At 43.8% G+C, this 16,732-nt stretch overlaps 1 protein-coding gene across 1 annotated transcript; it reads left to right on the plus strand.

The window, feature by feature from the left end:
- The first annotated feature begins 4,448 nt into the window (after nucleotides 1–4,448).
- On the plus strand, nucleotides 4,449–6,032 carry LOC110869890. The gene has a single exon (XM_022119095.1). The coding sequence runs from the start codon at nucleotides 4,449–4,451 to the stop codon at nucleotides 6,030–6,032; it is 1,584 nt and encodes a 527-aa protein (XP_021974787.1).
- Nucleotides 6,033–16,732: the final 10,700 nt, after the last annotated feature.

The following is a 16,732-nucleotide window of genomic DNA, read 5'->3' on the forward strand; positions in this document are numbered from 1 at the left end:
TTTTAATAAACCGGTATTTTAGCCTGAATGTTTATATACAATTACTCAGTAATTGTGATTATTTTTTTGGAAATCGCTAAATAAAACTATGGTTGTTACAGTTTTATGATCCATCAAGTTTAGTTACAAACCATATTTAGCCATTAACTAAAGGGTTATATGTTTCCCTTAGTACAAGCAAGATCCCTCAAGTTCCAAGGCAAGATTTTATGGAAGATTACTAGAGATTTTATGGGGAATTACACAATCTTGAGGTGGGCCATGCTTCATGGCCGAAAATTACAATGGGGGGGGGGTTAAGTGCAAATTTGGGGATAAGTAGGTGATTTAATGGAAGGTTAGGGTGTAGGACTTGTGTTTAGTGTGTTACATGCTTTATGTAATATGTTAGTGTGCTCGGGAACCATAACTAGCTCAGAAAAATAAAAACAATGTTTCTTGCAACATTTTAGTGTTCCGGGTAATGTTCGGTTGTTCGGTTGGATACTGTTCCGTTAAAGTGCTAAGTTATTCCATATAGTGTCTTTTATGTATCTTTTTGTAACACGTTTAATTCCCAACATTCAGGAAAGCATACAGGACTATTTAGTAACTTTTCTGCACAAGACTAATATGTTAACAAGCACATGTAAGTATGACACAGTAATCGGAAAGCAGTTAAGTAATTCAGCACACTCATCAAGCACTTTAATTAACATTAATAAATCGTACGGATACATGAAATTTTGAGGGTTGTCACATTATCCCCCTAGTTAAGTTGCGTGGTTTTCCTGGTTTTCCTGGGGTGTCACATCATCCCCCCTTTGGTTTGGAATTTCGTCCCGAAATTCTAAAGTAGCTTCAGCCTCAGTAGTGGTTGCACTTTTCATAAACAGCTGGGGGTATTTGAGTTTCATTTGGTCTTCTCGTTCCCATGTATACTCTGGGCCACGACGGGAATCCCAACGAACTTGGACAAGAGGTATCCTGGTACGCTTGAGAATCTTAACATCTCGATCAGTAATCTCTACTAGTTCCTCGACGAATCGCAACTATTCGTCGATTGTGAGCTCCTTTAAGGGAACTATGAGGGTCTCATCTGACAAACACTTTTTCTGATTTGACACGTGGAATACGTTGTGAACTCCGCTGAGTTCTTCAGGTAGATTCAACTTGTACGCGACTTTGCCAATTTTCTCAATGATTTCGAACGGTCTGACATAACGTGGATTGAGTTTGCCTCGTTTGCCAAAACGAACTACGCCTTTCCAAGGTGAGACTTTGAGTAGCACTCGATCCCCAACCTGGAACTCGAGTGGTTTCCTTCGATTATCAGCATAGCTTTTCTGACGGTCACGAGCTGCCGCCATTCGTTGCCGTATCTGAGCAATTCTCTCGGTTGTATCTACTACAAGTTTTGGGCCAGTGATTTGGCTGTCACCAACTTCTGCCCAATAGAGAGGTGATCGGCACTTCCGTCCATACAATGCCTCGAACGGAGCGGCCTGGATACTGGTGTGGTAACTGTTGTTATACGAAAACTCCACTAACGGGAGGTGTTTTCCCAGCCATTACTGTGACAACTCGAGTTTCCAAGATTCCACTTTCGCATTTATTGCACGTTCACTGTTTGTTTAGTTGTTTACTTGCACAATTGGTTTGCTTTGTAACTGTATACGTTTTGGATTTGATAAAGTTTATGAATGATTTGGCAAATACTTGAATGTGGTGATGAAACTGTAAATTGTATATCTTGTGCATGTATTATGTTATAGATAATACTCAAGGGTGTTTAGTGTTAATAGTGAAACCTTAACAACTCTTAACCCTAATCCCCTTCACTAATCACCACACAATCATCAGACGTACCTAAGATTTCCTCTACAATTCTCTCTACAATCATTTGCTTCATCATTGGCACAAGCTCTCTATCATCACTCTTGATCCCTCTCTTTATCTAGAATCAATCCAAGGTAATTGTTTATTGATTGTTTGTTATTATCAATTCTTGATTATGTGATTCATGGAAACCCTAGTTCTACATGTAATGGTTCTGTGTTTGATTGATTCTGATTGTGTGAAATAGTTTATAATCAGTTGTGTAATCACTTGTTGAATGTTAAGATGCCTGTTATGATAGGATGTTTGATTGATGATGGTTACTGCAATACAGAAGTATGAAATTAGGGTTTTTGATCGTAGTATGTAACTGTTCCATTGATTCTGTATATTGGTTTTGGAAATCACGTGTGTTGAAAACTCGGTGTTAACAGTCAGGGTTTTGTGTAGTCACAAAAGTCTGAGTTTTGATTAACATGTTTGTCTGAGTTTCATGTTTAAAGGTCCGACTTTTTGATTGTGTTGTAATATACGAACTTTATATGTAATATGCCCGAATTTTTGGTAAGCAAAACTAGTCAGAGTTTTATTACAAACTATGAGGTCCGAATTTTTATACAAGGGACAAGGGGTCCGAAATCTTTATCAGGGACATAGAGTCCGACTTTTCAAGGGGATGGGGGTCCGACTTTTTGAAAGACATAAGGGTGTCCGAGTTTTAAAGGAGGGAACCCCCTTGGTCCGAGTTTCATGTCTAGGGGTGTTAGTCCGACCTTTTTACTTGTGTTATAGTGTCCGAACTTTATATATATGAATGTAAGGGCCCGAGTTTTATCATAAGGAACCAAGTCCCACCTTTATGTTGTTTGGATTGATCTGAGTTTCATGAGTAATCTGTTGTCTGAGTTTTAGATTGAAAGCATGATCCGAACTTTAGTAATGTTACATGTTAAAGCTTGAAAAGACTGAGTTTATTGTGATGTCAAGTTCAAGACCCTGTATGAGGAACAACATGCTACTGTACTTCTACTGTAAGTGATTATATGATACTGTATATTACTGAATGATACTGTATGTATGAACAATCTTTCTCATATCATTCTGTACACAATTATCACACAAGAACACAATTGCTTGGATATCAAAGACTTGTAAACCCTAATTGAATATAAACACTTACGTCGAGTTATGTGCAATGTATCTAGGTCGTGTGTAAAGGACCTAATTATTAATTAACACTAGAAGCAATAACATACCGAGCAAAACAAGGTGAGTTCACACAGCCAAGGCATGGGATTCCCGGGTTGGGAATTGGGTTGGAAGATTTAAATTGGATAATTACTCGTATTTACGCTATTGCTAGACTATATACCATCGTCCTCAGGTTAGTCAGGACACTTACGTAAAACCTACGTAAACTAGTATCTACCACTGTCTCCCGGGTCAGGAGGACACTTACGTAAAACCTACGTAAACTCATACCTACTACTGTCTTCCGGGACGAAAGGACACTTACGTAAAACCTACGTAAACCCCACGCGTACCACTGTCCTCGGGGAAGGGCACTCACGTAAAACCTACGTGACCTTGTACGTATTCCTGTTCTCGGGTTAAGAAGAACACTCATGGTTACAATAGTCTAGTAAGGATAAACATGGGAAGTGAAGGGGTAAGGTCCCAAAAACTTCACAAAAAGGATGTGAGACCATACCACCAACCGGCCTTTCAACCTTTTTAACCTTGCGCGGCCGCGCATTAGTCTTACAAAAGGAAGAAAGAAACCAACAAGCGATAGTCGCGCCCCCAAAGGGAAGCCTAAACCCTTGCGCCGCTTTCCATTTAACAAAGGGTTAAAACCCTGAGATCAATATGTCCGCCCAAATATCCAAACTTAGATATTATTTTACCCAGACTTGGGATCTATTCAGCTGTGTGCACACTGTAAGGTGTCACACTTGATTACAGCAGTAACCTTCTAGAAGAAATATGATCGTGCACCACCCAGACGGTTATAACCGTCTGGACACGTGTCATCATCACAAACGTTCCTAAAATCACAACGATAGCATGTAATTGGAGAATGATCTCCACTTGAGTCACTTTCCACGTGGCAATTCCCCAGCCATAGATCAATTCACGATCCGTGTGCATTCACATCAGGATCCAAGTAACTTAACGAAGATTAAAAGGACTTAACGGAAGGAAAAATAACCGCTACGGCGTTAGCATCTTCCGTTATCTTTTCAATAACAGATTTTCCCTCCCAAACTCCCGGTTATAAATAGGAGAACTCTTCAGGTATAAACTCAGAACACATTTCACTACTCAAATACTTTTATCTTCTGCATTACAAATACTTATTCTCACACCAGAGTCGGGTCAAGGAGAGAACCCTCTTCTCCCCTTGACGAGGCTAACGGTGCTCTGTTTTGCAGAATCACCGGAAAAGGAACTTGGCTGCAACTGAATCAATTGAGAGAGAACTAACCTTTTATGCGGATTCAAACCCCCTAGATATCTCGGTTCCGACCATTTATCTAGTGTTTCTTCATTGGCGCCCACCGTTTTCTCAGTTTTTCTAGTTTCTATCTCGTTTCGATTCAGTTCATCTCATTTTTCTGTTTTTGCACATGGCAGAAAATTCATCTTCTCACCGACAGCATGGTCCTCGACCAAATGTCGGAAACAATTTACCAGCAGAAGGGATGGTTGAAGAGGCCTCAGACGATAATGAGGTTCAATCTAATGGAGCAAATGACCCTGTTACTCCAGGGATATTTCCCATAAATCCCGCTCAATCAATTTTACCACCGGGGGAAACTCCGATATCATGGTATGTCCGGTCACAAGGGGCATTAAATGCAGTGTACACGCAGTTGTGTGCTCAAACGGCTCCCGTAACACAATCACGAAGACCGGGATCTAGAGCTCATGCTTCTCAGCGAGAAGAATCAACTTATGATGGTACAAACAGCTACCAGAGACAACACCATGAATCACAACCTCGTCAAAGGCAATCAGTTCATGATAGGTTGGGTTCCCCATGGGATGCTCATACCGATGAATCTGATCAAACATATCGTTTGAGTGCAAACACCAGCGTATTCAACAGACTACATCCAAACTCTAACAAATCCAGACCTCGAGCGGTTTACAACCCTGAGGCAGAGCATAATTATGACTTAGTTTACCGCCCTGCAGAAGCGGCGGAAAACTCGAAGTTTATATTGGAAATAGCTCTGGCCCCGTTAGAAAGGGCAAAATTACCATCTAACGTCGGGAAATTCAATGGGTTAACTGACCCCGACAATCATCTGAGAGTTTTCACCAGCGCAGGGTTGGTTGGCGGTTGGACTCTTCCGCTTTGGTGTCATTTGTTCGTTCAAACATTAACTGGGCCAGCACGAATCTGGTTTGATAACCTTCCGACGGGGCAAATCGAGTCATGGAAGGACCTGCGCCAAAAATTCTTAACACACTTCAGCCAGCAAAGGCGTTCCATGCGAGATACATCCGATGTCATGAACATATGGCGTCGAGATGACGAGAATCTGGAAGATTTTATAACCAGATATAATAAGGAAGTGTTGGGGATCGGGGGTGTTCACGAACAGCTAATCCGTGCTCAGTTTAAGTACGCGGTTAGATGCGACGACATGGTCAAGGTGTTATCCAGAACAGAGGGCCTTCCCAAGAGTTGGGAAAAGATAATGGCGGCAGCCAAGGTTTATGCGCAGACAGAGAAAAACCTTACTACAAATAGGCCACCACCACCACACAGCAGGCCCACAGACTTAAGTGCAACGGGCGAGCGCAGATTCAAAAAATCATGGCGCGAGTCATCCGGAAGTCGCTCCTCTGAAGATGCTCGCGGAACAATTAACAAACTCTCTGCTCAAAGAGAAAACAAGCATGAAAATAGGGAGAGGCAGTGGACCCCCCTAACAAAGACCCCGACGGAGGTTCTGAGTACCGAGGATTATCAGTTTAAACCGCCAATCCCGATGAAGAGTAAACGTGGTCAAGACCTGGCGCAATATTGCGAATATCATAAGGATACTGGGCACACCACAAACAACTGCATTTCCTTGCGCACCGAGATAGAGAAAGCCCTCAAAAATGGGGAGTTTGCGCATCTACTCCAGAATATGCGTAAGGAAATAAAGCAGATTACCCGGGGAGAAGAAACCTCCAACAAATGGGCGAAGACTTAAGGGACTCTGAAGAGTTCCCCGCAGGAAAAGACATCAAATATGGCGAAACTATCAGAGAGTAAGTTAAGTTCCATCTAATTATTAAGACTTTGTAACGCCTGTGAGCTTTATCCATGAATAAAATTACAAAGTTTCTATCATTTGTGTTTACAGAATGCATGCAATTTCTTTTTAGTAAGCGCAAAAACATTATGGTAGTATAAAATAAGCTCCATACGCGGTTAGTGATTACCTCACAAACGACCATAAGCTTCACACATGAGCTTCATACCAACTTTATTCGCCTTACTTAAGTAAAAGCAATTGTACTCATGCAAAATATTGTAAAGACATTCAAACAAATAGAAACATATTACCTTCAGCGTACAAATACGCCCTGAAAAGATTCAAACACGGCAGTGTTTCGAGTTTTTACAACAAACAGCACAACAAAACAAGGATATACATCCCACAAAAAGAAAGGGGGAAATACAAATTGTTCAAAAACAAATTTCACCCTACTCTAAATCTTCATCCTCATCAGGAAAGATTTCTTTAAGCTGCGCTACCGGATCATCCGACTGCAGCGCCACATTTATCAACTCCATAACTGGAAGTTGTAAATTATTAAACTCTGCCTTCAGAGAAGCAAGCGCAGCGGCAGTATCTACGCCAAAAGCAGCAGACTTGCTATTATCCCAAGTAACTTTCAGCACACTAGTTACATGTTGAGAGCATTCTGCATAACCTTGCGCATAACCATCCCGCCGCGCAGCAGCCACTAAATCAGCAACAGTCTTATCCAGCTCTTTAGAGTTCAATACAGATTCAGCAACCTATGAAATCAATCGATATTGATAAGACAAAAAAAAGAACAAAAGCAAGCGCATATATAAAGGAGGGAACTTACACAAGCAATCCCACGATCCTTCAACCAGGTCATATCGTTCTTTAAAGGCTCAAGCTCGCTTTCCGCTGAAGCCCGCGTCGTCTCCGAATTTTCCAGTTTCTCTTCAGTCTCAGTCAAGCGGCGAGAGGATTCAGCATGTTCGGAACGCGCAAGCTCCAGGTCCTTTTTCAGTTGTTCCTGATCAGAAACCAAAGCAGTAAGTTCCTCTAGTTCTTTATCTCTAATGGCAAGAGTGCTTAAAGCTTGTACCTCCCGTTGCTCACTTCGTTCCCTATGAGAACGCGCCTCCGCCAACGCAGCCTCTACATCAGCTTTCTCCTTTTTCAATCTTTCTACCTCCGCATCCTGATTCTTCAGCTTTTCAACCTCAGCCTTGAGGTTATTAATAATAGTGCGAAGGTTGGCTTTCTCAGCATTATCTTTTTCGCAAATTTTCCTCCAATTTTTACGTTCTTCAGAAAGGAGAGCAGCTTCAGCTTCGGCCCTTCTCTTCCAACCAGCAACAGACCATTCCTCAGTCTTGCGCTCAGCCTCAAACTTGGCTTGATCATCTTTTAATTTAGCCATCAATTGATCCAGACGTTTCTCATCATTGGAAAATTTCTTCTGAGCCGCCATGAAAGATTTCTGCTCCTTATGCATATTATACCACTCCCGAACAATACGGTGGGTGGTAGAAACATGAGAGGCGGTCTCAGCAACATAAGACTGATAGGCCTGTTCACAAGATCGGCTTTCCTGAAACTTGACCTCCCCAGGCGGAAATATCCCCTGCAGCCAATCTTGGCACGCATGCCAGTCCGCAAAAGTATCTCCTTTCTTCAAATTCCAAACAGGGGCGTGAAGGTCAGCAGCATCCTTCTCCGAATAGCTCCGATAGTAATACTCTCCCAAAGTTTCCTCTGGGCGGATGGGAGATTGTTTACTAACACCGGCAGACGAGTCTTGCTCTTCAACCGTCATCCTCTCAACATGCTCCGGCATAGTATCTGAAGGCGAAGGAGTAGGAATTTTTTCAGTTGCCCCTTCCCCTTGGTCTTGAGTAACCACCTCGGGGGTCGAAGGATTATCCGTATCATCCACCTTACCTAGGCCAGCATCGGCAGACCTCTCGGTTTCAACAGGCTTCTCTGCATCATCATCTGCACCTTCTGCAGCGTTCGAATGAACAGCTGCAGAAGCATGCGGGGGGGTAGGAGGAAGTTCTTCATTCACCACAGATTGCACGTTTGTGGAAGTTGGAGCAACAGGAGCTGCTGTAAAAATAAAAATATGTAAGAATCTAATACGTAAAAAGGAAACAAAGGAAGATGCTACTTACCAGAAACAGATTCCGTAACAAAAGCATCAAGATTCCCCCGTCGGGTAATCTTCTTTCTTTGAACTTTCTTAGGAGGTTGGCCCTCCGTGTCAGTACCAGTTTGTTTTCTTTTGTTCACCCCCCTTCGCACCAAATGCTCAGGGCTGGATTCCAAATCAATTGGATCTTCTGGGTTGGATGGAGGAATATCAGCAGAATCCTTCGGTTCTGGTTTCGGTCGCCTAATAGTAATCAGAAACCACCACATAATCACACTTGTCAGAAGAACGGCGCATACCTTTCTTCTCAACATTTTTAGCCTTAGAAGATTGAGTCTTCTCCGCATCGCCTTTCTTTGGCGCGACATTACTAGTCATCACACGCCTTTTCTTCTCAGGGCCTACGCCCAAATTTGACAATTCACCTATAAGGCGCAAAGAACAATTTACTCAAACGCGCAAATAATAAGTAAAAGTACATAGAAGGCGCAATCTTACCTACGCCAGCAGCAGGCTGTTCAGACAAATCCGCGTCCCGCGGAAGAGAAAAGTTCCTCGCAATACGGTCATACCAAAACTCTTCATCAGGATTTTTCTTAATGGTACCCATCTTTCCTCCTTCTCTCTTATATGCAACAACATACAAAGCAACAACTGCAAAAAACAAAAGGAGAAGCATACTCAAAAAGAAAAAAAAAGAGAGAGAGAGAGAGAAGAAAGGGGGTGAACCCAACCATACCATGACCTCCCTCTGTATACACAGGCTTGTCGTCTCGGTCCATCTTCCAATTCAAGCTCATACCAGCCCCAACAAGGGCTCTCTCCGGCAAAATAATGTTAGGAATTTCCTTCAAATCTTGATACCAAGTTTCATCAGAAGGGGTCCGGAGTGTTTCAACGGGAACATCTTCTTTCCCCCTTAAAACCATCCTCACCGGAATCACTCCGGGCTTAATAAAGAAGAATTTTTTGCTTCCAATCATGGAAAGATTTTGGGGGATGAAGCAAAATTTTCTTTGCAGAAGCTCTCTGAACAAACGAATAGAATCCCTGGGTACAGTGCATTTGGTGGAAAACCCTAAATCGGGGAACGGTCGGCTCAATATGCATAGTCCGACACACAAACTCAAAATGTCGAACCCTGACCATGCCAATAGGATGCAGTTGAGAAAGATGAATATTGTAAAACTCAAGAATTTCAAGAAAGAACTTCGTTACAGGCAAACGAAAGTTGCCATCACAGAAAAAAATCCCAAAACAGGGTAATATACCCGGCTGGGGCATCTGCCGCTGTCTGCCCCTCTTCAGGGAACAGAGCGCCCCAACTTTCTGGAAACTTGAAATTTTGAACTAAACCGTCAAAAGACGCTCTTGACCACTTCAACGGTGGAAGTTCAGTCGACATCTCTTCGGTAGACCTTCTTGTGTTCTCCGGTTGACATAAGAAGGGGAGTAGGGGATTTTCAATAAAAGAAAAGAAGGGGAAAAGTTTTCAACAAAACAATGATGGCACAAAGAGGTTACCCAAACGTTATATACTTATCGCAATAAATAGCATTGGTAACTGTCACAGCAACTTTTCCGGGTATCACAGTCCCCAAAAACAGCAGAAAAGTACACACGCGTCTGCACACGCGCGTGAAAACACGGATAGTGGCATATACCTGACAGTGTCAGCCTATCATACAGACCTAGCTGTACCATCCCTTAAAGTCAAAAGATTTCTAAAATCTTCAAAACAAAACTAAATCTTCTCATAGAAGATTTCTCATTTCTTCGCGCCCAAAAGACATTTCCCTCTCCTAAGTCCAGTGCTCCACTTATTCACATAAGTACAACACTAGACTGGGGGGACTTGAAGGGGTAAGGTCCCAAAAACTTCACAAAAAGGATGTGAGACCATACCACCAACTGGCCTTTCAACCTTTTTAACCTTGCGCGGCCGCGCATTAGTCTTACAAAAGGAAGAAAGAAACCAACAAGCGATAGTCGCGCGCCCAAAGGGAAGCCTAAACCCTTGCGCCGCTTTCCATTTAACAAAGGGTTAAAACCCTGAGATCAATATGTCCGCCCAAATATCCAAAGTTGGATATTATTATACCCAGACTTGGGATCTATTCAGCTGTGTGCACACTGTAAGGTGTCACACTAGATTACAGCAGTAACCTTCTAGAAGAAATATGATCGTGCACCACCCAGACGGTTATAACCGTCTGGACACGTGTCATCATCACAAACGTTCCTAAAATCACAACGATAGCATGTAATTGGAGAATGATCTCCACTTGAGTCACTTTCCACGTGGCAATTCCCCAGCCATAGATCAATTCACGATCCGTGTGCATTCACATCAGGATCCAAGTAACTTAACGAAGATTAAAAGGACTTAACGGAAGGAAAAATAACCGCTACGGCGTTAGCATCTTCCGTTATCTTTTCAATAACAGATTTTCCCTCCCAAACTCCCAGTTATAAATAGGAGAACTCTTCAGGTATAAACTCAGAACACATTTCACTACTCAAATACTTTTATCTTCTCCATTACAAATACTTATTCTCACACCGGAGTCGGGTCAAGGAGAGAACCCTCTTCTCCCCTTGACGAGGCTAACGGTGCTCTGTTTTGCAGAATCACCGGAAAAGGAACTTGGCTGCAACTGAATCAATTGAGAGAGAACTAACCTTTTATGCGGATTCAAACCCCCTAGATATCTCGGTTCCGACCATTTATCTAGTGTTTCTTCAGGAAGCCCCCGCTAGTAATAATTATAATCATGGGAAACCCCCACTACTAGTACATACATACATGGGAAGCCCCCACTAAATGAGCATACGTCTTGCTATTATGAACTTACTTTCTGTGAACTCGCTCAACTAGTTGTTGACTCTCTGCTGCATGCCTTGCAGGACCTTAGGTACATATGGAGCTTGCACAGGGAGGAGCAGGTCGTTGTGGAGCATGGATCGTGGATGCCATGTTAAACTTTATAACACTTGAACTCATTACATACATTGGGTTTTCATATTATGCTCCCCCTAATAAAACTACGTTTGGTTTGAACATCAATTGTATTGAGTTGGATTTTTATGAACTACTTTAATTATTATATGCTATGTTCAATATGATTGGTGGCTTGATCCTGGTCATGTCACGCCTCCAAGCAGTGGTACTCCACGTGTGGATTTTGGGGGTGTGACAGATTGGTATCAGAGCCATTGGTTATAGAGAACTTGGTTTTAATATGGGAAAAACGTTTTTATTAAAACCAGACTATAACCAGAACAGTGCTCTCAACGATCCACAACGACGCTTCGCTCCACGTGCAAGACTCAACATCCTAGGTAATAAGGTTTATGTTTATTACCTGCTTGCTAGAATTACATAGAACTTTGCTCGTAGTATGCTTAGATTACATTGCTTACTATTCGTTATTACTTGGGAATACCTATGTGCTTACACTCTTCTGTCATCGCACTACTCGCGAACCATTCTCACTTATGCTACTTTTACTATGAAGATCATGTCTGGACGTGTTAACGTGACTCAAGCCCAGTTGACGGCTCTCATTGCTGAACAAGTAGCTGCGGCACTTGCAGCTGCACAAGCAGGTCAACACGCCCCGCAACCTGTCTGCACATTCAAGAACTTCATGGACTGTCGTCCAAGCACATTCAGTGGCACAGAAGGAGCAGTGGGACTCCTCCATTGGTTCGAAAAGGTCGAGTCAGTATTCGAGATATGTGAATGCCCTGAGGCTCGCAGGGTAAAGTACGCCACTGGCACGTTGGAAGGGATTGCGCTAACCTGGTGGAATGCGCAAGTACAGATTCTAGGGCTGGCGGCTGCTAACGCCACCCCTTGGAATGATTTCAAGGAATTGATAAAAAGGGAATACTGCACACGTGATGACATCCACAAGTTGGAAGTGGAGCTTTATCATTTGAAAATGACGGGGTCGGAAATCGAAGCTTACACGAAACGGTCGAACGAACTGGCCATCTTGTGTCCAACCATGGTGGACCCTCCGATCAAGCGCATTGAGTTGTACCTCAAGGGTCTAGCATCAGAAATTCAGAGCCATGTGACATCGGCTAATCTCGACAATATCCAAGACATTCAGCGTCTTGCTCATCGCCTCACAGATCAGGCAGTGGACCAGAACAAGCTACCGAAACGTATCAGCGCTACTACTGCTACCACATCAGCCGCTACTCCTACTACCCCCAGTGACAACAAAAGAAAGTCGGAGGGGGATTCTAGCAAAGGTTCAGCAACAGTTCAGTCTCAGGCTCAACAGCAGAAGACTGATCACTACCAGAGTCCTAGTCAACAATCTTCTGGTGGTCATAGGCAGAAACGATATCAAGGATTTCACCCCAAGTGTCACAATGGTAACAGACACCACAGCGGCCAGTGCAACAGGGGTCGTTGCCAAAGGTGTCTCAAGATGGGTCACGAGGCCAAATACTGTAGGAGCCCACGGCCTGCGAATCAGAACCAGCAACTGCAACTACCAGCTCCACAAAACCCGCAGCAGCAGCAACAGCGGGGCATCAGGGGATGTTTCCAGTGTGGGGCTGAAGGTCATTTCAAACATGATTGCCCGCAGTTAAACCAGAACCAGAATCGCAACAACAACAACAACAACAACAACCAAGGCAATGGTAACAACAACGGTGGGAACAATAACGGCAATGAAGCTAGGGGTCGTGCTTTTGTGCTAGGTCGAGGTGACGCAAGGAACGATCCTAACGTGGTCATGGGTAAGTTTCTTCTCGACGACTTTTACGTTACTGTTTTGTTTGATTCGGGTGCGGATACCAGTTATGTGTCTTTAAAAGTTAGTCAAATGTTAATACGTGCACCCACACCCCTAAACACCAAACATGTCGTAGAGTTAGCTAACGGTAAAAATCTAGAGGCCACACACATAGTCCAGGGTTGTAATCTTATTTTCACTGGTCAAGTTTTCTCCATCGACCTCATTCCTATAGTTCTGGGTAGTTTTGACATCGTTGTGGGTATGGACTGGTTATCCAAGCAGCAAGCCGAGATCCTATGTAAGGAGAAGATCATTCGTATCCCTCGTTCTGGTCAAGAACCTCTCGAAGTTCAAGGCGACAAGAGTGGTGCTGTGGTTGGCATCATCTCCTTCCTGAAGGCCCAAAAGTGTTTGCGAAAGGGTCACACTGCCATTTTGGCACTAGTTACTGATGCATCAACAAAAGAGAAAAGAATAGAGGATATTCCTTTGGTACGCGAATTTCCTCAAGTGTTTCCTGAAGATTTACCTGGTCTACCACCTCATCGCCAGGTCGAGTTTCAAATCGAGCTCGCTCCGGGAGCAGCACCCATAGCTCGAGCACCGTATCGTTTAGCTCCAACTGAACTGGAAGAACTGTCAAAGCAGCTACAAGAGCTCTTGGAAAAGGGCTTTATTCGTCCAAGCTCTTCGCCTTGGGGAGCTCCAGTGTTATTCGTGAAAAAGAAGGACGGTACCTTCAGGATGTGCATAGACTACCGGGAATTTAACAAGGTGACGGTGAAGAACCGTTATCCTCTTCCACGTATAGACGACTTATTCGACCAGTTGCAAGGGTCGAGTTACTACTCCAAGATAGACTTGAGGTCAGGTTACCATCAGCTGAGAGTCCGGGATGAGGACGTCTCCAAAACCGCATTCAGAACTCGCTACGGTCACTACGAATTTCTAGTTATGCCATTCGGGCTAACGAACGCGCCTGCCGTATTTATGGATTTAATGAACAGAGTATGCAAGCCGTACCTAGACAAGTTCGTCATCGTTTTTATTGACGATATTCTGATCTACTCCAAGAGTCAGGAGGAACACGAGCAGCATTTGCGTCTCATATTGGAACTTCTTCGAACGGAACAACTGTACGCCAAGTTCTCTAAATGTGACTTCTGGCTTCGTGAAGTCCACTTTCTAGGCCACGTGGTAAACGAGGATGGGATTCATGTTGATCCATCCAAGGTAGATTCGATCAGGAACTAGCCTGCACCGCGTACACCAACAGAAATACGCCAATTCTTGGGTTTGGCGGGTTATTATAGAAGGTTCATCAAGGACTTCTCAAAGATCGAGCAGCCGCTTACACTACTGACACAGAAAGGTGTCACCTACCATTGGGGAGATTCTCAGGAAACCACTTTTCAGTACTTAAAGAATAGGCTTTGCAGCGCACCTATTCTCTCATTGCCAGAGGGCACGGATGATTTTGTGGTCTATTGTGACGCATCGATACAGGGGCTTGGTTGTGTATTGATGCAAAGGGATAAAGTTATTGCTTACGCTTCGCGCCAACTTAAAGTTCACGAACAGAACTACACGACACACGATTTAGAGCTGGGAGCTGTTGTTTTCGCGCTTAAGATATGGCGACACTACCTGTACGGTACCAAGTGCACTATTTACACCGATCACAGGAGTCTCGAGCATATCCTTAAGCAAAAGGATTTGAACATGCGTCAACGAAGATGGGTCGAACTTTCGAATGATTATGAATGCGCCATCAAGTACCATCCAGGCAAAGCCAATGTTGTGGCTGACGCTCTCAGTCGGAAAGACACTACACCTAAGCGCGTACGAGCATTGCAGCTCACCATTCAGTCTAGTCTTCCAGCACAGATACGAGATGCTCAGGTAGAAGCATTGAAACCGGAAAACGTCAGGGCTGAAGCCCTACGCGGCTCAAGGCAACGGTTAGAACAGAAGGAAGACGGCGCTTACTATGTAACAGGGCGTATTTGGGTCCCACTTTATGGCAACCTGCGTGAGCTAGTGATGATGAAGCTCATAAATCGCGCTACTCGGTACATCCAGGGTCGGATAAAATGTACCACGACATCAGAACTACTTATTGGTGGCCTAGCATGAAGGCCCACATCACTACCTATGTCAGCAAGTGCTTGACCTGTGCAAGAGTCAAGGCAGAGTACCAGAAACCAGCAGGCTTACTTCAGCAACCAAAGATACCACAGTGGAAATGGGAGGAAATTTCCATGGATTTTGTTACAAGCCTACCTAGATCCCAGCGTGGGAACGATACTATTTGGGTGATCGTGGATCGACTCACCAAGTCTGCTCATTTCTTAGCTATCAAGGAAACTGATAAGTTCTCCACACTAGCAGACGTATACTTGAAAGAAGTAGTCTCAAGGCACGGGGTGCCCACATCTATCATTTCGGACCGTGATGCACGATTCACGTCAGAACTATGGCAAGCAATGCACAAGGCTTTTGGCTCGCGGCTAGACATGAGCACAGTATATCACCCTCAGACGGATGGGCAGTCTGAGCGCACGATTCCAACTCTAGAAGACATGCTTCGGGCATGTGTTATTGATTTCGGCAACAGCTGGGAAAAACATCTCCCTTTGGTGGAGTTCTCATACAATAACACTTATCACACCAGCATTCAAGCCGCTCCATTCGAGGCATTGTACGGGCGTAAATGCCGGTCACCTCTCTGTTGGGCAGAGGTGGGGGATAGTCAGATCACGGGTCCAGAACTTGTAGTGGACACCACAGAAAAGATTACACAAATACGACAACGTATGGCGGCAGCTCGCGACCGTCAGAAAAGCTACGCGGATAAGCATAGGAAGCCATTGGAATTTCAGGTCGGGGACCGGGTTTTACTCAAAGTCTCACCCTGGAAGGGTGTGGTTCGCTTTGGCAAGCGAGGTAAACTCAATCCGCGGTATGTCGGACCATTCGAAATCGCAGAAAGAATAGGCACAGTGGCCTACAGACTAAACTTACCAGCTGAAGTCGGTGCAGTTCACAATGTTTTTCACGTGTCGAATCTGAAGAAGTGCCTGTCAGATGAGACCCTCATAGTTCCCTTGAAGGAGCTCACTATCGACGAGCGGTTGCAGTTCGTCGAGGAACCTGTTGAAATCACGGACCAGGATGTTAAAGTCCTCAAGAACACGAGAATCCCTCTTGTTTGCATTCGTTGGAACTCCCGTCGCGGCCAAGAGTTCACCTGGGAGCGTGAAGATCAAATGAAACTCAAGTATCCCTAGTTATTCGAAACCAATGCAACCACTACTGAGGCTGAAGCTACCACTGAATTTCAGGACGAAATTCCAAATCAACGGGGGGTGATGTGACACCCCAGGAAAACCAGTAACGATACAACTTACTTAGCTTCCTCAGTAACCGCATGCTAAATTTCGGGACGAAATTTCTTTCAAGCTGGGGATAATGTGACAACTCGAGTTTCCAAGATTCCACTTTCGCATTTGTTTCACGTTCACTGTTTGTTTAGTTGTTTACTTGCACAATTGGTTTGCTTTGTAACTGTATACATTTTGGATTTGATAAAGTTTATGAATGATTTGGCAAATACTTGAATGTGGTGATGAAACTGTAAATTGTATATCTTGTGCATGTATTATGTTATAGATAATACTCAAGGGTGTTTAGTGTTAATAGTGAAACCTTAACAACTCTTAACCCTAATCCCCTTCACTAATCACCAC

This window comes from Helianthus annuus, chromosome 8 (assembly GCF_002127325.2).
Source record: "Helianthus annuus cultivar XRQ/B chromosome 8, HanXRQr2.0-SUNRISE, whole genome shotgun sequence".
NCBI lineage: Eukaryota > Viridiplantae > Streptophyta > Magnoliopsida > Asterales > Asteraceae > Helianthus > Helianthus annuus.